General features: G+C 35.6%; 1 protein-coding gene across 2 annotated transcripts in view; it reads right to left on the bottom strand.

Annotated features, from left to right (window-relative positions):
• Positions 1–21,813, bottom strand: part of LOC120629104 — a 79,610-nt gene that overhangs the window by 4,516 nt on the left and 53,281 nt on the right. For both annotated transcript variants that reach the window (XM_039897867.1, XM_039897866.1), the window contains exons 3-5: positions 3,752–3,857; positions 951–1,093; positions 512–609 (exon numbers count right to left, since the gene is read on the bottom strand). In XM_039897867.1, the coding sequence (XP_039753801.1) occupies positions 512–609; positions 951–1,093; positions 3,752–3,857 (347 nt within the window). The remainder of the gene's footprint in view (positions 1–511; positions 610–950; positions 1,094–3,751; positions 3,858–21,813) is intronic.

Raw genomic sequence — 21,813 nt, 5'->3', positions numbered from 1 at the left:
TTATATTTAACAAAAAACTATTAAAGTTTTGTAATACCAATAAATATCATTTAGGTACTTATTAGCCTTCTTCTATCTAACTAAAGGTTGTCTTTAAGAGATTGCTTCAAGCTATATGGCCTATGCGCATATGTATATATATTTTTATGACCAATAAAGACTTTAACTTTCTATATATGTTTAGAAACCCTTATACACTTCTACAAAGGCTTCTTTTGCACATATTTGGAACAAACATCCATTTTTACACAATAAATAGGCCGGCAAGTAAATTTTCATATTTTAAGAGATTCCAAGAACACAATCGTTTTTGAAGTCCTACGAATGATATTATGCAAGTCTTTACAGAAAATTGGATTTTAGTTCAACAGGCTGTGTCGTTACAAAAGGGTGTATTCTAATGACCGAAACTGCCAGTTAATAGAATTTCAAATAAACCATCTCTTAAGAATTTATAATGGAATTTTAAATTACTAATTCGGCCGGAATTCCATGTCAATGTTGAACTTACATTAGGCCACTGCTGATAATATTCTTCTCCTACAACTTTTTCCTTCTCGTAGAACTCCACTCCGTGCCATAACGCCATAGCGCCAGCTGATAGTAAACCTGAAAAAACAAGAGCATATTTTGTAAATACTAAGTTCATAAGAATACTAAGTACTCTGAAATCATGCATAGAACGCAAGAAGTTAGTGACAACACTTGTGTAATAGCGAACTTTGTGTTATACCAATAAATAAATAAGAATGTTTTTGTATCATACTTTTTAAGTTTCCTCTTGTTGTGTTCATTTTTACTTTTCTTTTTGTGGTGTACAAATAAAGTGTATAAATAAATAGAAATATTCAGTTGTAGGAATCGAACTCACAGACTTTTTAACTCGAAAAGCAGTGTACTGCTCACTGCGCCAATGAGCCGACTAAAATAGTGAAGTAATTAATACTGACATGTGACAAGCATGAGGATGGCGGTGGCGGTGATGTTGCCCGGACTCCGCTTCCAGCAGCCGACCACGCCGGTCCAGAAGGCGATGAACAGCGACAGGAAGCCAACGATGAACAGAGCCACCGTGGAGCGCGCCATGTGTAGCCTGGAACAGACGGTTAACACGCTATACTAAAAGTTCAATATAAAGGTCGTTTTTAAGAGTTATTTGTTGTACCAAGCTTATGATATAAAATGTAGAGCACAGGGAAAGAAATACCAAAGTCACCCTAAAAATGCTTTGAGGTTAACGCCAACGCCAACTAGTTCGTAAGACGCAAAGCTTTTCTGTGACTAGGCATGAACATAATATAATCGTACAAAGTCACGATACATTACGCTCTATTTTTTTTCATAAAAGTTATTGGTGATCATATAGTCTAAGCGGTAAAAGTTAAAAACGATCAGAGTCCGAAGAATTTGATCATACGTAACTCGAAGTTCTCTTGCTCTGTGACATTTCTAGAAGTAACATTGGTTTCCCTTTGATGTTATTAGTAATACAACACGTTATTTTTGAATATTTCTACTAAGACTGAACATTTATGTGATATAGGTTCGGGCCTGAACTTGAAAAATATTAAATATAAATATAAAATATTTTTAATTTTTTTGGTCAATAATAGAAGCAAACTATTAGCAGTGATTATATTATCTTATCATTTGTTCACGTACTTATGAGTCTTTTAAGTTAAATCTCTTTTTAAAAAAAAAATGCCTTTTTTTCTTTCCCTGTACCTACTCTTCACTTCAATTGGGGCTTTCAATTGGAATGGTTTAAGTCTGGGTATCAACCTTTGGCTAACAGGAAGACGGATTGTACTTTAGCTCCTACGTTCTTATCGTTGCGGCTTAGTGCAAAGACGTGTACCTACCTCAGTTCTGACTTTTGGCTAAGAGGGCATTGTGTACCGTCGCTATATGGAAGCGATACAAAAGAATCCCTTAGATTTACGTATTTTTGTTTTCTATTTATGAATACTGCTATCTTAGGTATTTTTTATTGTCACGTAGTAGTGTATATATTGTTTTTCTTATTTAATTATTTGCCGTAGTGTATTATATATTGCTTTTCTTATTTGCCTTTTGGTTTTGTATAATATGCATGTTTTTAAAAAGTGTATGTTGCATGATTCTACCACCGGTTCGGAAGGCAGATTATACCGAGAAGAAGCCGACATGAAACTCCGCAGTTCCAACATCATTTTAACAATCATTGTTCTAACTTGTGTGAGATGAAAGCGGAGCGGCTTGCTTCCAGGCAATCTTGTCATTACAATACTGTTTCATAATTTGTTATCATATTATTTAGGTCATCGTGAGCCCCTAAACAATTACATTTACAAATAACAAATGAATAAATCGCGCGGGCAAAAACAAAGTGCACCTAATACCTAAATTGCGATTCATTTGAACCAATTGATCGGATTGGCGACAACGACCCACTTCTCTTTATTGCAAGGCCTTGTGCGACATGTGACCGTTACTTTCATAATGTGTCAATTCGTTAAAATACACCCGTTACAAACTCGTGGTTATTTTGCCTATTAGTATGAATTTTATCTTTATTATTACACCAAACCTTGCTGTATTCGTTAGAAAATTATCTAATTAAGTGGACAGATAGTGTCGATTCATTAAAACATTTACCGTTATGCGGTTGGGCATGTTTAAATTAAGAAGGTAGGTAAGTTGATATATCTATATCAACATCAATTTTTTCTCTATATTAATGTTAAAAGAGTTACAAGCCACTAAAAGACATTTGGTTTATACCTACCAAGCAGATGCCCATTTTTTTTGTAATTAAATGAAATGAAAATGAAAAATTATTTATTGTGGCAACATGATCACATTTAGTAATGCACAAACAAAAAGTATGGACGGTCTCTGCTGCCTAATTTAGGTAACCCTGTGCTATAGGCATCAGCGACCTACCCTCCTTAATATTGAATAAGTACTAAAATAACAAAATCAGTACATTCTTAATTAACTAATTTACTTTATGTGTGTGTGTGTGATTGCGTGAGTGCGAGTATGTGAGTGTGGAGTGTGTGTGTGACGTATGTGTGTGTGTGGGTGTGTGTGTGTGTGGCGTGTGTGAGTGAGTGTGAGTGAGTGTGTGTGATTGCCTTAATATGAATCCAATTAAAGATTTCAAACCAAGATTTTCGTGGTTAATAAAACATTTCTTAAACATAGTTCAACGGGTACATACCACGATAATATTGAGTCCCGTCGTGACCACGATCCATGCAACTGAGTCGAAATATCGACAAATCCAAAATATTATCGTGGTAAGTACCAGTTGAACTATATTTAAGAAATTGACTGTATGACGGTAAGCGGAAAGTCATCGTCTATAATCAAAGCAACTTTTCGCAGGGCATGCAAGGACCATGTCAACGTCCTCATGCCCGTTTTTACTAACGTCGAACAAGGCAATGCCTAGGTAAGACGGTAGGTTGACGGCCGATTGGCGCAGTGGGCAACGACCCTGCTCTCTGAGCCAAGGCCGTGGGTTCGATTCCCACAACTGGACAATGTTTGTGTGATGAACATGAATGTTTTTCAGTGTCTGGGTGTTTATCTATATATTATAAGTATTTATTCATAGAATTATTCATCAGTCATCTTAGTACCCATAACACAAGCTATGCTTACTTTGGGGCTAGATGGCGATGTGTGTATTTTTTTCAAGGATAAATAGTAGCGTTTGCGTATCACTTTCCGGCCCATAAACATATCTTTAAACGGATTTTACCTGTTCATCGCATCGTCGGACAGCCCTTTGGTCTCGTTGTTCTCATCGGGAATGAAGTAGTCAACATTGCTGCAGTGCGTCTCCACCGGTGACAGGTATATTTCAACTGGAAAGAAGAAAAATTCACTGTTAGCCAACTAATGGGTACAATAAAATGTTCACATGGAGTACGTTGCAAGCTGTTTTATAAAGTCGAGTCTATCCGTTTGTTGTGAAACCGCCACCTGTTCAGAAAGTTTATTCTTCTGAGATGAAGCCGACAAGAAACTCAGCAGTTCTTGTGGTTTTTTTGTGGTTCTTATTAAATCTTGTGTGCAAATAAAAGTTAAGCCGTTTGCTTCCGTGTATTTTGTCATTAAGAAATCCATAATTTTTCTAATAATCCTAATTTTTTATTAAAGTTAGTGAATATTGTATTAACGTTAGTGAAGCTGTCTTCATTTATCTAAAAAAACGTATACATTTTAGTAGTAAGGAGCCCTGTTTTCAGCGTTTAAACGGTGTTGTAAGAGGCAGTGTCTACCCTATATCTATTTACAGGCAAAATTAAATTAAGGAAAAAATAATAAACTAAAAATAAATTGGGCGCAGGTTTATGACACACACACGACTGACTGACAAGACAAGACTGACTGACAAGACTGACTATCCAGACTGACGGGCAAGACAAGACTGACTGACATGACATGACTGACTGACAAGACAAGACTGACCTACAATCACACTGTGTGTGTGTGTGTGTTTGTATAAAACTTTTCTGTTTAAATTTTAACTAATGCAATGACAGACCAGAATTATTGATGCACAGTGTGAATTCATAGAATTATTTGTTGAAACGCGTTTAATTTCTGGTTACGAAAATTTTAATTATATTCAACTCGAAGCTTATAAATGCCAACATATTGAGTCATTATATTCGCTCACAATATCCTTTTCCAAATGACTAAGTTACTTGCAAGAACATTTAGTCATGTTTCTGATCACCAAAATACACACTAGTACTTAGTTTTTATTTACGATTTTATCATTTAAATAACTTAGTTATCAAATTGACAGCCGATTGGCGCAGTTTACAGCGACCCTGCTTTCTGATTCCAAGACCGTGGGTTCGATTCCCACGACTGGAAAATGTTTGTGTGATGAGCATGAATGTTTTACAGTGTCTGGGATGTTTATATGTATATTCTATGTATTTGTGTATATTATTCATAAAAATATTCATCAGTCATCTTACTAGATGCTTACTTTGGGGCTAGATGGAGATGTGTATTGTCGTCGTATAAAAAAGATAAAAAATATATATATATAAATCTCAAAGAGTTTTGACGACTTTCCTGGCGCAGTGAGCTTGTGGTTTTAAGTGGGAGGTCCCGGGTTCGATCCCCGAAAAGGACAATTTGGGAATTTTTAGTGGTCTGGTCTGGTGGGAAGCTTCGGCCGTGGCTCGTAGTACCACCCTGACAAAGACGTGCCGCTAAGCGACTTAGCGTTCCGGTACGATGTCGCGTAGAAACCGAGTAGGGTTATGGGTTTAATTTATCTCTCTCTCTCTTCTCTTTTTGTGCCTCTCCACTACTGGATGTTGGCCGTCAGCTCAGCGAACTTCTCGCGGTCTTGCGCCAAGCGAAACAATGTTTCCACGCTTACAATATTGGTCCATTCACGGATGTTGCGCAACCATGACTTCTTCCTCCTTTCAACACGTCGTTTGCCCATCATTATGAGCTGGAGCAGTTGGTATCGCTCATGTCTCAAAACTTGGCCCAGATATTTGACTTTACGCTTTTTAATGATAAGCAGTAACTCCCGGCTTCTGGCGACGCGTTGGAGTACTCTTACGTTAGAAACTTTCTGTGTCCAGCTAATGCTAAGTAAAATTCACGGGTTGGAGTACTCTCACGTTAGAAACTTTCTGTGTCGAGCTAATGCTGAGTAAAATTCACGCTAACGCTGAGTAAAATTCACGGGTTGGAGTACTCTCACGTTAGAAACTTTCTGTGTCCAGCTAATGCTGAGTAAAATTCACGCTAACGCTGAGTAAAATTCACGGGTTGGAGTACTCTCACGTTAGAAACTTTCTGTGTACAGCTAATGCTGAGTAAAATTCACGCTAACGCTGAGTAAAATTCACGGGTTGGAGTACTCTCACGTTAGAAACTTTCTGTGTCCAGCTAATGCTGAGCAAAATTCACGCTATCTACACCCATCATCTTCATATCAATCCATTACCGGCCCAGTACAGTGCCCAGGTTGCCTTCCGCAATGAGAAGGGTTTAGGCTGGGGTTAGGGTTTCGCAGAATACCTTACCTGCTATGGTTATCATGAAATATCTGTGGTTCCTGCTTAATTTTGCATGTGTGCGTGACCTCAATTTTCTGACGCGTTAATTAATTAAATTTAATTTTTATTGTAATTATTTGATATTAAAACTTTGAATTGCGATTAAATAACTAATTCAATGATCTAATATGACACTATAAATCTCAGAACATTATTTTATATAATTGATAACAAATAAGATTATTATTAATATGACTTAATGTCTAAATTTTGCATGTTGATGTATTAACAGAATATGTTGGAACTTTATATCCTAAACACCACTAATTAACCCATATTTAGCAAAATAAATATTTCATTTTATTTCAAAACAAACCTTCCAAATATACTATTTCTAGATTATATGTTATGAGGCCTAGATTTTCATATTTATTACAATAATTGATATCTGCAAAAACTAAGTACACGATGCTATTGTAAAATGCTATTGTTACTTGCTTCCTACTGTTCTCAGACTTCACACGGATGATGATTAAGGAATAAAACACGAGTCACGATGTATGAATTAAATCTACTAGGTACTTCCTACACAACATATAATAGACACATTGAACTAAAAGTATAGATACTCGAATTTATCTATCTATCTATCTAGCTATATATTTGGAGAATTTCGCTTTCTTTGGAACTGCCGATGTGTAGAATATCTGTGGTTTATCTTATAATTCTAAATTCAAATTTACTTCTATATTTGTAAGTAGTCCAATACTAATACTTTTCATTATTAAGTTATTACTTTGTAGATCTCGTCTTAGGTACTCAGTTTCAACGTTGTAACCGGAACAAACAAAACCTTCAATGTTTGTAGAGTGTGTAGTGAGTAAGGTCAGGGCTCGGTGCGCGCAAGTGCTCTCCACGTGCGTCCTCCGCTAGCTCGCTAGATGTACCCCCCACTCCCCACATCCATCCCTTGGCGTTGCCCCCCTAAGAGCGTGACACGCCTGTCTGCGAGGGCAGATCTGGACGCTGAGGATACGGACTGACCGTATGCTACTGGCTTATCTCTGGATGTCAAAGTTAAGGCTAAGTTAAGTTAATTAAATAAATTTTATTAACATTACTCTACTTTCTTTAAGAAACATCTCGATTACCTTAAAATAAGTAGTCAGTAGACCACGTTTCCTTTATGCCTTCAATTTAATTATTAACTTTATTTATTTTTATTATTCTTAGTTGTTTTAGCGGCAATTGTTACCATTTCATGAAAATTTCAACTCTCTACGTATTACGGTGAAATACATCGTACTCTTAGACAGATGGACTTCGGAGATTCAGCAATACGGTACCATTGAAATCCTTGTAATACAGAACCCTAAAAGTGTGGGCATAGGTACACGCTTTTCTCTGGATTCCCATTTCTACTACAACAAAAACAAAGATATCCGGTTTCATAGCATATTCATTATTATTACGGAAAACATTTTTCTATAGAAGCGGTCAAGTCCAGAGGCTCGCACTTCCTACATCCATAAAAGCACTGCCTAATTCAAAAGTTTTTAAGTTCTATTTTGCATATTTATCATACGCTAAAACTGTTTCAACGCTGCATTGTAAAGGTACGCTTAATCACTTGGTGGCACGTCTTTGTTTGCAGGGTGGTATTTAGCCACGGCCACAGCCTCCTACCAGACACATTACTATACGCATATTGAAGAAGTGTTTTTACCATTCACAGCATCAATGCTTTTTCAGACCAAAAATCCTAAGTGCCGATACGTCACCCAACGAAAATGACACAAGGTTAGTAACAAACCTGCAGTGTTTTACCGATGAATATTTAATAAGCCTCTAGCCAATATGCATAATAGCATTGTTTCGCCCACATAGCCTGGCATCCAGTGTCGGGCCATACGAATCAATTATAATGGCACTTGTTAGAATAAGTAATTATAAATATACAAATCATAACTGCCGTTTTTCGCGGTTTCAATCCTGTAACTAAGGTTCTTAACGTTATCTTTATAATAATAATAAATGCTTTTATTTCAGGCCGAATAACAATATGGCAATAATTAAAACAAAAACTAAAGTAAAGATAAAAAATAAAGACTACGATAACGTAAATTAAATCAAATTTAATTTAATTAAGTTAAATAAATAATATTAACAACGTCTAAATCCGATTCAAACATTTAACTTATTAGTTATAAATGTTTGAGAACCACGTACTTATAAATCGCAATGCTAATATAGAGCATAGAATATCTCATATCCTAATTCAATGAAATCCCTACTTCCCTACTAATATTATAAATGTCAATGTAATTTTGTTTGTTACGCTTTCACGCAAAAACTACTAAACCGATTCTCATGAAACTTTGAACACATATTCTTGGAAGTGTTAGAAGTAATAACGGATACTTTTTATCCCGATTATAAGCTCGGTTCCTTTTGGAGAGGGGATGACAGTGTTTGACGATTTTACACCATAACTCAGAGAAATTATAACCGATTTAAATAATTGTTTTTGTGCTATAGAGATTATAAAAATTTTGCCCAAACTGTGGTTGGAGATGGAGGACAGAACTCCTCAGCGGACAGCAGCGCAGACCCCTCATTTAAGGCTTAGCGATACTGAATACTTTAATTTTTTTAGAACTACAACTAAATTTAATTACCATCAAAAAAAAAAATCAAACGCAGACGAAGTCGCGGGAAATAGCTAGTATATTATATATATAGAATATCTTTCATTGAGTTAGCGTTGCGATGATATTATTTATTTCGAAGTCTTAAGAACTGTTGCTCTCTTTTTGTCAGGTGGAACGCTTCGACCGACAAATCATGACGCCTGTATGGTTTAATATAACTAACATACCCGGTTAGCCTGCTACCGTCTTGGACTGCATCATTATTTACCACCAGGTGGGGCTATTTAACCTAACCAAACTAAATGGACAGACAACATCATAAAATTCCAAGGGACAGAAAAGGTGCCGTTGAATAAGGAAACCCTTACAAAATTCCAGTACTATATGATCATTGGTTGAGATGATCACAATGACGTAATCTATTTGCTTCGTGGTATGTAAATATTGGTATCCTACAATCTTAATCTTCTCGAAGAATGGTGTAATTCAGTTGATTAATCGTCCAACGTTAAGACTTTCTAAGCGCGCGATCTGCTATCTAGATCATTTGATTAATGCTATAGTCGAAACTAGCAGACCTTGTACCTAAAAGTGCAAGTCTAGACTTAGCCTGCTCAGACCAGAATCCGACGTTAGTAATACTAATATACAATAGGGTACCCATAAGGCATTATAAATTATAAATAAATAAATATACTACGACAATACACACACTGCCACCTAGCCCCAAAGTAAGCGTAGCTTGTGTTATGGGGACGACTGTTGAATATTTTTATGAATAATCTACATAAATACTTAGAATATACATATAAACGCGCAGACACTGACAAACATTCATGCTCATCACACAAACATTTTCCAGCTGTGGGAATCGAACCCACGGCCCTGGGCTCAGAAAGCAGGGTTGCTGCAAACTGCGCCAATTATTGATTCGACGCGGGCATCAAACCTAGTTTCTAGTAGGTAGGAAGGTGTAACTTAGTGGTCAAGCGCTCAGACCGCGATTGCAAGAGAGTGGCCGGTTCAAATTCTGCCGTTTTCGTTATTTTTATATGCATTTAAAAAAATTATAATATTAATATTTCCTTCAAGAGTAGGTATTAGAACACAATACAATACGACACTCTCGAGTCTCGTGCGAACCACGTTTAAGCACCGATCATGTAAGAAAGCCTTTCTTTTTTATGTTAGAAATAAAATAGAAATGGCGGATAAAGTTGCAATTTGATTACACATCTTACAATTATTATTGCATAAACATTAATAAAATAGTTTACAACATATTATTTATTGCTCAAATAATTACAATCCTATTTGCATACAAGCTTCAGAGAAAGTATATAATCTATGAGTATTTTTAGAAACTCCATCTTTATATAAAACATGACAAGGCAATCTATTTTAATCGCTTTTATACTTGCTAGTCATTAGTTTGGCTATATCGTATCATCTTTAGAACAATGTGAGGTGAAGGCAATTAGAAGTATACCAATCAAACTACAGTAATATAAAAAAAAACATAAAACCAAGATTACAACTAAAAAGCAAGAAATTTTCCCCCGAAGCCAGGGCTAGAGGAGTTCTGCTGGCACTCCACCATCAGCTCCTTTATTGTGACAGGCATGAATTGCTTACCTACCTATATCAACTAATCGAAGCGCAACCAGTGTAATAATTTGTTACAGTAAATTTATAAAGTGGGTAAACAATTAAACTTTAGATAAAATTTGTTAATAGATAGTCTCAAAAACAATTAAAGTTATATTTGATTAACAACCAATGTTCATGACATTAAGTGGGTGGGTATTTTGATATAAATACGACTGCATTATCGATGCACCGATGCACCGCATGGGAAGTATACGGTCTCAAACAAACAAATAATTTTTCAAATCGGTTTATAAATGACAGAGTTATGGGCTAACAAACATTAAAAAAACAACCGAATTGAGAACCTCCAAGTCAGTTAAATATGTTATTTGTTGGGCGGCAGACTCAAGTAAAAGCTTTTTTTAACGGTATTAATTTGCGGACCAAGGATATGGCCACCTGATGGTAAGAGGAAAGCCATCGTATAGCAGCAGTACTTTGAAGAGCTTGCAAAGAATACGTCTGTGTCCATCAACCTGAGCCGTAGTTTTAAAGCCCCATTGTGCCATGTTATAACAACGGCAACAACGCCCTCAGAACGGAACACAGCATTGCATTGTGGCAGAAATAAGCATGGCGTTAGTACTACCCCAGAGCTCTGTAACTTTTCGGAGTTACGTACGTTTTTAGTTCAAGGAATTTAAAATATCACTTGCTTTAATTGTGAAAGAAAATATCGTGAGGAAACCTGCATGCCTGAGAGTTCTCCATAACGTTCTCAAAAATGTGTGAATCCGCACTTGGCCAGCGTGGTGGACAACGGCCTAAAACCTCCTTCTGAGACGCGACCCGTGCCCTGTAGAGGCCCGATGATGGGTGTATAAATATGACGATAATGAAGTCTCAATATTATTCAACATGACTAATTACGACAAAAACTCGGGTGAGCCCGAATATGATAAGTAGATGTGCATAAATGGGTAACCCGGTCTACGGCATTTCAGATAGTGGGCGCGGCATTAGAGAAAGTCTTCGACGGCCACGAGAACGTCCTTGTGCGTGACTCTCGATCAAAGTAGTTGCCAATGCAGGTGTTTAACACTGCGTCATGTTTAATCCAACGAGAAGAATTGTTTAGCGCATCTTAACTAATTCTATCGCGAATGTTTGTTTGTGGTTTTTTTTACCTACACGCTCTTGCCAAGCAACTTGATAGCGTGGAGTTAGTTGAAAGGAAAGAGAGTAACATCATCATATTAACCCATTACCGGCCCACTATAGGGCACGAGTCTCCTCCCGCACTGAGGAGGGTATAAGATCGTAGTCCACCACGCTGGCCCAGTGCGGATTATTGGACTTCGCACGCCTTTGAGAACGTTATGGCATGGAACTCTGAGACATGCAAGTTTCCTCACGATGTTTTCCGTCACCGTTGAAACAAGTGATATTTTAATTCCTTAAAACGCACATCACTTAGAAAAGTTAGAGGAGGGTGCTGGGTTTCGAACTCGGCCCCAAGTGAAGTCAAAGTCTTACTAACTGGGCTATCACTTGGAAGTGTCCTAGAGAGAAACATAGGCTCCTTTCTATCCCAGGAAAACCGTAACAAAGGCGGACGAAGAACGCAGGCAACAGCTGTGTTAAAATAATTAACCTACTATACAAAGATGATAATCAAGTCCCGTGGAATGACGGCAGATCAGAATCACCACTCCTTCTCTAACCGTGGGTGTTATACGAGGCGACTAATGGAATAAACCAAAAGTAAAGGAGCTAAAATTTTAAGATTAGAAGATTAGAAGAGAAGAGAATTTAAGATAATCCTATATTGTTAAGTGCAGCGTAGACAAATCATTAAACTCAAAATTCATACATCGCCATGTAGCCCCAAAGTAAGCGTATCTTGTTATATAGGTACCTACTAAGACGACTGATGAATATTTTTATAAATAATATACAGATGAACACCCAGACACTGAAAAGTATTCATGTTCATCACACAAACATTTTCCAAATTTTCCAAAAATGGAAAATTGGACTTGGAATCCGAAAGCAAGGCGGCTGCCCCAGCGCCAATCGGCCGTCGTTACAGTAAATAAAAATTGCGATAAGTATAAGTTTTAACACTAACTGACATAGCATAGACGCTCTAAAGATCGCAGCTTAGAGAGACAGTCTCTCTAAGCTGTGATTCATATAACATTACTGAAAAATACAGTGATGTTATATGATATCCACTTTAAATGACATTCGCAGAGCAAAATGACATAAGCCCGAGCGAATGGCGCTGTTAAATAACTCAAAACGTGAACCCGTTGTAAACGAAATATTAGAAGGAAGGTAACAAAATATGAAACCACTGAAACATATTGAGTAACTACTCAATTTGAATGTAGCATAGAAATTAGAGACTACCATCTCTGGACATGATGAAAGGCAACGCCAAAAATAATAAGTATGCATTTTCTTAAAGTATTTATATTTAAAGAAACCCCATATTCATATCTTACAACCTTTAATCGTATTAGTATCTCTGACTACATAGGACATTATAAAGTCAAACATCAATCTATCTGAACTTATAGTACTCTGTTATCAAAGAGATAACTTATTCAATCTTCCCATGACACTTCTGTCTGTACTCCTTTGCACCTATACTAGCGGACCCTTGCGACTTCGTTCGCGTATGAGGATCGAGAAGCCAGAATAGATCTGATGCTAACATCATAATCATCGTGGCTAGCTATGCACCTACTATTATTTTATGTGATATACAGAGTTAGTAAGTTGTCATTATTTAAGTTGATACATCCATCCATACATCTATCGCATTTATAAAATTAGTAAGATGGTACGCATGCATTCGATCGTTGTTCCATATGGCTTGCGGCTTGCTGTCATTTGCGAAGAGTTATGTCCTTATCTCCGACAATATTTATCAGATCTTTGTTAAAATAAGACAATACATGCTTGATTGTAATATATATACTTTCGAAGAAAAAAGAATTATTAAAATAGGTTAAAATTTAACGGAGCTATGAAGTAAAATTTATAAAAATCTCTATTTTTCCCGCCATTTTATGTTACCTTCCTTTTTATCTGGGTTCCTGTCATTTTTAATTTCTACTCTAACTTATACCGACCACAAAATATGCAGTTTTGACCAGTCTGAACGAAGATACCTTTTTATTTTTAACCAAATGTACATACAAACAAAAGCAGATTTGGTAACATATATATTGAAATTATAGTATATTTATTAGTACGCTCATAGCACTGTCATGTCTTGTCACAGGTACTTTCATAAAAAGGTTGCCTATGAGACATACATTATGTATTATTAAGATAATTAAAGAATGTAATTGTTAATGAAATAAAAAAAATATCATTAATATTATAACGTATCCGACCCTTGATCCAACAAACAAGCGAAAGCTTATATATGATCGATTATTATTATTTGGTATAGAAACTATTCACAGCATCTCTACAATAAATAAATTCATTTGGTAAGTTTATTTTGGCACAGTTGTGTAATGTAGCGACCTCTCTATATACCGTTCACACCTGCACTAGTGAGTAATGAGGTAAGTAATACGAGTATCATCGCACAGAGAGACAAAAATATCAAAATTCCGCGGTTATGCAACGGTTGCATAAAAGCATAAGCTATAATTTAAAACAATTGCCTCGCTGCTTTTGTGTGAACTGTGGACGGATCTCGATGTACCGGGGTCGCTTCCAAAAAATTATTGAGTTCATCAATAAATTCCAGTGTCAGTAACAGTGTTGTATTCACCTGTTCTTCGGTGACAATAAAATAATAATATGACAAACAATACGACTACTAAGCTGAGCGTAGCAAAACTCATCATAAAACCAGTGTAGAACCCTCTTGAATATACACAATGTATATTCAGAGAAAAATATTTTACCTAACTGTACACTTCATAAACGTTGTACAAAAGTGAATGATTGAATGAATACACTTTTATTGTACACCACATAACATATAGAAAAATATTAAATAAAAATTTAACGAAAAGTATATAATTTGGCGGCCTTATCGCTACATAGCGATCTCTTCCAGACAACCAAAAGCGTAAAACACAGCCCAAGAAGTGAGGTAGTTTGAACATAAAAGTATTTGTTAAATATTATTATTTCGTATAAAACTATTAACAGCATCTCTACAATAAATACAATCATTTGGTAAGTTAAATTATGTAAAATTATTTAAATTAAAATTACTTTAATATAGCTACTATAAAAAAAATGTCCTTTTGTTTATTTTAGTGTATAATAATGGAATTCTAAGGTGCTGTAACATTTTTTACATTGAATTGGCTGATTGAGATTTGAGGCTATCTTTTGATAAATTAAGAGCTTCTGATGGAATTGTATTGTAACATTAGCTATTTTAATAAAACAGATTTTTCTTCGGCTTCCTCCGTATATAATTAAACATTTGGTGAAACTTTCATTGCGCACACATTATGTCTCCGTCGATCCTAAGATTAGCGAAAGCGTGCGCAACGCCATTAACAGAAAAATTAACACAATTCTATAATAACAAGCAAAATAGGAATAATTAAATTGAATTGTAGTATGTACGAGAACGTACAATATACTGCGCAAATAATTTTTAACATCTTAATGCCGTAACACTAACAAACAACTTATAAATGTGTTTCTGAACAGAGTTGTTATCCGTATAAAGTGTAAATTTAATGAAAAAAAAAATGCGTTGTCTTATAACGTTTCCGCGTTAAGATGAATATTATGCAAAAACAATTGAGTACCTACTTAGTTTCTCAGCATATTATGTTTGTTTCTATGCGAGATAATTTGTGCACAATTGTACTGTATAATAAAAAAGAGATTTCACGAAATTTTAATAGGACTTATTCAAGAGCATAATCTTTCTACAAATCGGCCAAAACGGAAACGGAAGACGATGAAGAAATAAGTTTACATACATAAAAAACTTCCGCTTTTTTAGAAATCGGTTAAAAAAGCTTGTTTATTTAACACTCAACATCCTTATATATCAGGTGAATCGATGCAGAACAATACGATACGCAAAAGGAATCAGTTGGAAAGATATCAATTCAGTATAAGTACCATATTTACCTGAAATACAGGTTGTAATATGTGAACACATATAATATGTTCTCCATCATCACTATCACCAATATATATAATATAAGATTGTTACTTGCAATACATTCATCATTATTCGCAGCTTATTAACGCCCCACCCCTGTGCACAACCTCCTCTCGCATGGGAGGGAGGTTAGACCCACAACACTGCTTCAATGCGGATTGGTGGGTTTTAACTACTATTGTCAAAAGTTCGTAATATTAACCGGGACCGACTTAACGTGCTCGCAGCACGGGGGTTGACATTGGCGATTTCCTAATCTCGGGCGGATACTGAATTCTTTAACAGAAAACCACAGTACCTAAAAATATTTGGCCCGACCCGGGATTAGAACCCAGGCCCCCTCATTATCCGTAGTTAAACATGCTACACAACTGAGCAGTCACAATTTATTACAAAACATTAAAAAAGAAATACGCAACATAATGCTCGACTGCATTAATTTGGAGACTTTTTCACTTTCGTATATGCAGTCGCGTGTACAGGGTTTTTGGCCAGGGTATGCATGAAGCAGGTACATGGAATAAAATGTGAAAATTCCTATGCAGTGCTTTTGTGCATGTATGAAGTTCACGCCACTACGTATATAAAATAAAATGATAAATCGATAACGAAAACGCCCATCGATACAAGCAACAAAACCAAACTTAATCGTTTAAATTTTTTAGAAATTGCTGGATTCATATGTTAATCATTTAGAAAAGCACTTCTTACGGCGAATGAAAAAATGTATCTATATAAAAGCGTCATAACACTTACTACCTTAATATGAAATATCAGAAAACAATTAAGCCACTCTAAAACTTTTTAATGTAGGCATCGACTAAAACAAGCAAACTAGTTTATTTTTTATTGTTATTGTTTATTTTATATTTGTGAAGAAAGAAAGTAGGTACAGGACACCTCTTACTTGTTTTTAATTATAATTTAATAGTTTTGGAGTAGCTTAATTCGGCAATTTTCTTGTCTTTATAATTTTGCAAATAAATATTTACCAATCGGCACTTTCCCAGCGCGAATGGTGGACTACGTCCTAGATTGTTCTCATTCTAAGAGGAGAACCGTGCACTACAGTGAGCCGGCAGTGGGTTGACACAATAACACAGCATTTATTAAATGTAGGCCCTTTAATTTTTCACGTAGTTATTACTAAAACATATTTAATTATACCGAGGCCTCAATGTCCACACCACGTTGAAAACACCCGTTCTCGTCCGATCACTGAAGTTAAGCAAAGTACTTGGACGTGTGACAGTCTGGGAAAACCGCGTTATGTTTATGTAGGTTTTTTTTATTAATTGTGTATTTTTAAATTAGACTTTAAAGACTATGTATCCAGGGCCGTTCAACAAATAATAAAAAAAAAATCGTACCCAGGCCATTATTTAAAGCTGTATCTAGTAAAGGACAATACCTATAAATGATATGGCATGGCGTAGTTCCAATAACGAGCAATTCACTGCATAAAAGACTATAACAGGTTGCAAAAGCATTAATTGGAATGGTACCTAATAGTTGCGTGTTCTGAAATGTAGGTAATGTTTTTACTATTGCTTATTGCTACCTGGCAATTTGGTGTCATGTTGTCAACCGTGACTTGCTTTTCCCATACGGCAACATAGAATTTAATGCTTGGATAAGTTCAACAGTCAATAGTTAATTCAAACTGGTAAGGTTTTCTATATTATTATGTTGCGAAAGATTACATCACTAACAACTTCTGTATCATTTTGAACGATAGTTATTCAATTGTTTTGATATGATATTAATTGTGCCCATAAATACTTCAAGTGGCGATAGCCTATTGATTAGCAATTCGGCTTCGCTTTCGGGGAGCCAGCGAGTAAGAACCTCGGCAAGCACCTTTTTTAAATTATGTACGTAAATATCACTTATTTAAACGATGAAGGAAAACGTAACTTTATTTATAAATAGTCAAAATATATAGCCTTCTTTTACTTTTATACAAGATAGCATAGTCCAATAATATTTATAGATGTCAATATCGTTAATTCTAATAATTATTCTAGAGATGGCAATAGTGAGGTTGTAGGAATTTCGAGACGTCAAGTTACTGACATTTCTCAGTTTATAATTTATTTGGCGATTCAGTTTTGCAAATAACGTAATAGAATCATATCGTCTGTAAATAATATTCAACCATCGAAATTAAGCTTTCCGAGAATCTACGTTAAGAAATCTTATTAGTTACGTTACAAATAGTTACATTTAAGTTTCATTTATGTTTGTACAAGTTGCCGCTATCAAGTTTAAAGCGAATAGTCTACATTTGCTTTAAACTTAAAAAAAAATATTTAAGTAGGCCCAGTTTATAATCACTTTTGAAACGTCAAGTCAGTCTGTTTGTAGTGACTCTACCATTTAATTTATACTTATTAGATAATACAATGAAAAACGATTTAATTGAATCAGGCGAGAATCGGCCTCAATTACTGCTAAACTAGGGTAGGTCCGGAAAGAAAATTCAAGATGGCCGCACCCACCTAACTTTTCCCGCCAATTATTGACAAGTCACTTTCACTGTACACTTCCGAAGCAGTTGCTAATTGCGGAACGCTTTTGGCATGCCGATGACAACGAGTTTTCTATATAAGAAACGGATAAAAAACGTACCGAAGTTGTTTAGAAACCAGAAGTTTCAGTCCAACTTTAGTGTACATAATCAGTTTCCTATAACTCCATACATTCTAATACTTTTGATTAAGTTTAAATGGTCCAGCGTCTTCTGTTCTATTACTACCATCGTATAACTTCTACCTACATCGTATTACTACCATACGTACTGTAATCACTCGTCTGTGATTTCGGATAAACTTCGGTCGGTCTTTGGTCCATCAGTGGACTGTTATAGGTTATTGATTAAACGTGACACTTAAGATTTAAAAAAATCAAAAAAAAATATATTTAAATACATAGGTAGGCTTACTTTATATAAGCACTTTTGAAACCTCATGTATGTTTGCTTGTTATGACTCTACCACCTGTTTCGGAAAGCCGTTTCTACCAAGAAGAAGCCGGCAGGGAACTCGGCAGTGGGCATCGAACCCACCGCGTCGGACTCAGAAAGCAGGGTGGGTCTCTGCCCGCTGCACTAATCTGCCATTAATTTTCCTTTAAGTGAAGGTAAAAACACTTTAGTTAAAATTATTAAATTATATCTTGTTTTCCTAACAATTTCAATTCCATAGTCGCCTTGCCGTAATAGTACTATTAAAGCCGACGAAATAATCGTGAACTTTTACGAGTAGTTGTGTAGGTATAACAAGCCAGTCGTGAATTGGTGATAGAGCATGTTTTTCGTCATCACACGCCGATACGCGTCACGCATTCATTGATAGGTGCGTTAGCTTGATCGCCTACACGAATAACACTACAGATATAAAAAGAATGTGCTTACTACTTCAATTTTCAAGACTTCAATAAAATACTCTTATCGACCTTTCTAGTGCAGTGGGGAGCGCTATTGGTCTTGTGTGTAACACACAAACACACATGGTTTTTTTTAAATTTAATTTAGAATAACAGATATTTCTCCAGTTTGGTCTGATGGCTTTGACCTTGGCTTACCAGCGTCGGCAAGTCTTTGTGGGTCAACTTAATGTTTATATCGGTCATCCGATTTCAGCCCCTCATTTTTACATTGTAGTGGTTTTTCGTCGGTTTTTTTTTATTACTATCTATATACTACCCACTATAAAACGACATAAAACTTAAATAATGAAATAAAATTACATTCAAGAATACTGAAGAAAACATTGCCATCTTTCTTGTAAAGTCAGGCCATACCACCAACCATATCACACTCCCACAATAAGAAGGGGTCGAGGCCGTGGTCCACCACGGTGGCCCAGTGCGGATTGGTGGTATCCACAAACCTTTGGGAACATTATGGAGATCTTTCAGGTATATAGGTTTCCTCAGGATGTTTTCCTTCGCTGTTGAAGCAAGTGATATTTTTATTGCTTAAAACACACTTAACTTAGAAAAATTAGAGGTGGCTGGGATTCAAACTCGCCCCCCCGAAATTGAAGGGTACGTAAATAATATGTAGGTAATAAGTATGTGTAACGCTTGTATGTGTAAATTACTCTAAACATACAATGTATAAACTATGCGGTCGAGCAACGGGATTGGGCCGTGTGCGCCGTTTAAATATTTAAACACAGGCACTCATATTCGCTGCTGCGTTGACAATAGATAGGTAACTGTCAACACTACTTTCAAGAAAAGGTAGACCGATTTAAAAAAATGGAAGACACACTATGATATGCGCAATCATCATCATCGAGTCATCCAACGGAAGTCCACTGCTGGACATAGGACTTTTCTAGAGAGTTTCAAATACCACGGAAATACGAAGTCATATGCCCTGCAAAGTTTTTCTCTGTTTTCATCTGTTTAGTTCGTCAATTATTATTTAAAAAAATTGCAAATACGTCCTTAATTAAATATTTTCTATTTCTATTTATATTGCTGCACGCAATCCCTTGCTGGTAACCTACGCTAAGAGGGCCTATAGAGAAGGCTAAAGAACGTGAACCTGGCATTAGAATTTCTACTTAAATACGATATATATATATATACATATATATATATATAGATGAGTATATACTAAATTACTAGTACCTACTTATGAGTGTTACTTCAAAATAACGACAAATAAGTAATAAGTAATTATTTGTTTAAGGACATAAGTATATTATATGTAACAAAGCGAAATACCTACCTACTTAGGTAGATGTTTCCTTGAGATTTTATTATAATTAACGTACATTGTATAAGTTTTCCTGTTTATTTACTATAAATAAATCAAATCTTAAATACTTACATAGATCTTAGTAAAGCTAATTTATTTTTAAAATAAATATTTTTTCTCTTAAAAAGACTTGATTTTCTCGTTGTCTTTAAAACTCTCACTTTACTTGTTTTTGTAAATGTTTGGCATACAAATTATCATATGAATACTAGTTTTATTAATGCTAAAGTGAATTTGTCAATGTGTCCTTCTTTCACGCAGAAACATTGAAAAGAGTTAACAGGATTAATTTTGCGTGATAGTTTACGGGCAGGACAGTACCATAGACTATATATCTAACTATCACGGAAAAAAGCAAGGTGACAGTGACAGTTCATTGATATTTGACAGTTCCATAGATTATATTACCTTTAATGTAATTTATGCTCTATAGAACCGAAAATAAATACATAGACCGAATGACACATTGTTATATAAATAGCGTGCACGATCAACATGTAAATAATAAGCACCCACCAAACACGCTGGGTGTCAGTTTGATGATAAACATTATGAAGTCACGAACATCACTGGTATACGCAGAAGGCCGATTGGCGCAGTGCGCAGCGAGGGCCGTGGGTTCGATTCCCACGACTGGAGAAATGTTTGTGTAATGAACATGAACGTTTTTCAGTATCTGAGTGTTTATATGTTTGTTATAAGTATTTATGTATAATTTTGATAAAAATATTCATCAGTTATCTTAGTAACCATAATAACAGCTATATTGGGGGGGCTTATTTTGGGGCTAGATGGCGATTTGTGTATTGTCGTAGTATATTTATTATTTATTTATTCCATCCACTAGGTGACTAGTACATTTTCTCCTAGTGGTAAATGTTGGCTGGCTAATCTTTTAGGGATGGGTTTAATCGGTGGTTTATATCTTGACGGCACATCTTTGCCGTTAGTTAATAACCTTAGCCAAAGAATTCCACTTGATGTTAGGAACACAGACACTTGAACGATGAAAATAATTTTTTTTTTTTTTTTTATAACATTAAATTCATACGAATAATTTAGAATATGATATGTATTATCATATTTATATTTAAATTATTTTCAGCGGTCCAGTGTCTGTAGTAGTAGCAGTATATCGTATATATTTTATGTTATCAAAAAAAAGGACACCTTGCGGCAAAATTCATAGAAAGTTTCTTCGTGAAAATAGCTTGCTTGGTTTAAGGTAAATGTATGCCTCTTCTTTAATTTGGCGTTACTTACATAGGTATTGCCTTGTAGGTCGTTAGTGAAAACGGGCACTTGATGCGTAGTCCAGCATGGAGGACCATAGGGTAAACTTTTGTCATTATAAGAAGAGCCTCTGTAGTGGGTCAGTAATGGCTTGGTTATACTGATGATGATAAGCCAATAATGGTTGTCAGGAACAGAAGCATTTTCTTAGAAGCAACAAACACCGTTTGTAGCTTCCTCAGAGTATTTAGTTGATTTTCCTCGATGGATGCTACAGTGTTTGAATGAAAATGTAAGCGTTCGCCATGAACATCCGTACGTCTAGTAACGCCAAATCGTCTGGTAAGTGATGATGCAGACTATGGT

The sequence above is a fragment of the Pararge aegeria genome, chromosome 14 (assembly GCF_905163445.1).
Source record: "Pararge aegeria chromosome 14, ilParAegt1.1, whole genome shotgun sequence".
In the NCBI taxonomy this organism is placed as follows: domain Eukaryota; kingdom Metazoa; phylum Arthropoda; class Insecta; order Lepidoptera; family Nymphalidae; genus Pararge; species Pararge aegeria.
This window is presented reverse-complemented; position numbering and strand designations above follow the sequence as displayed.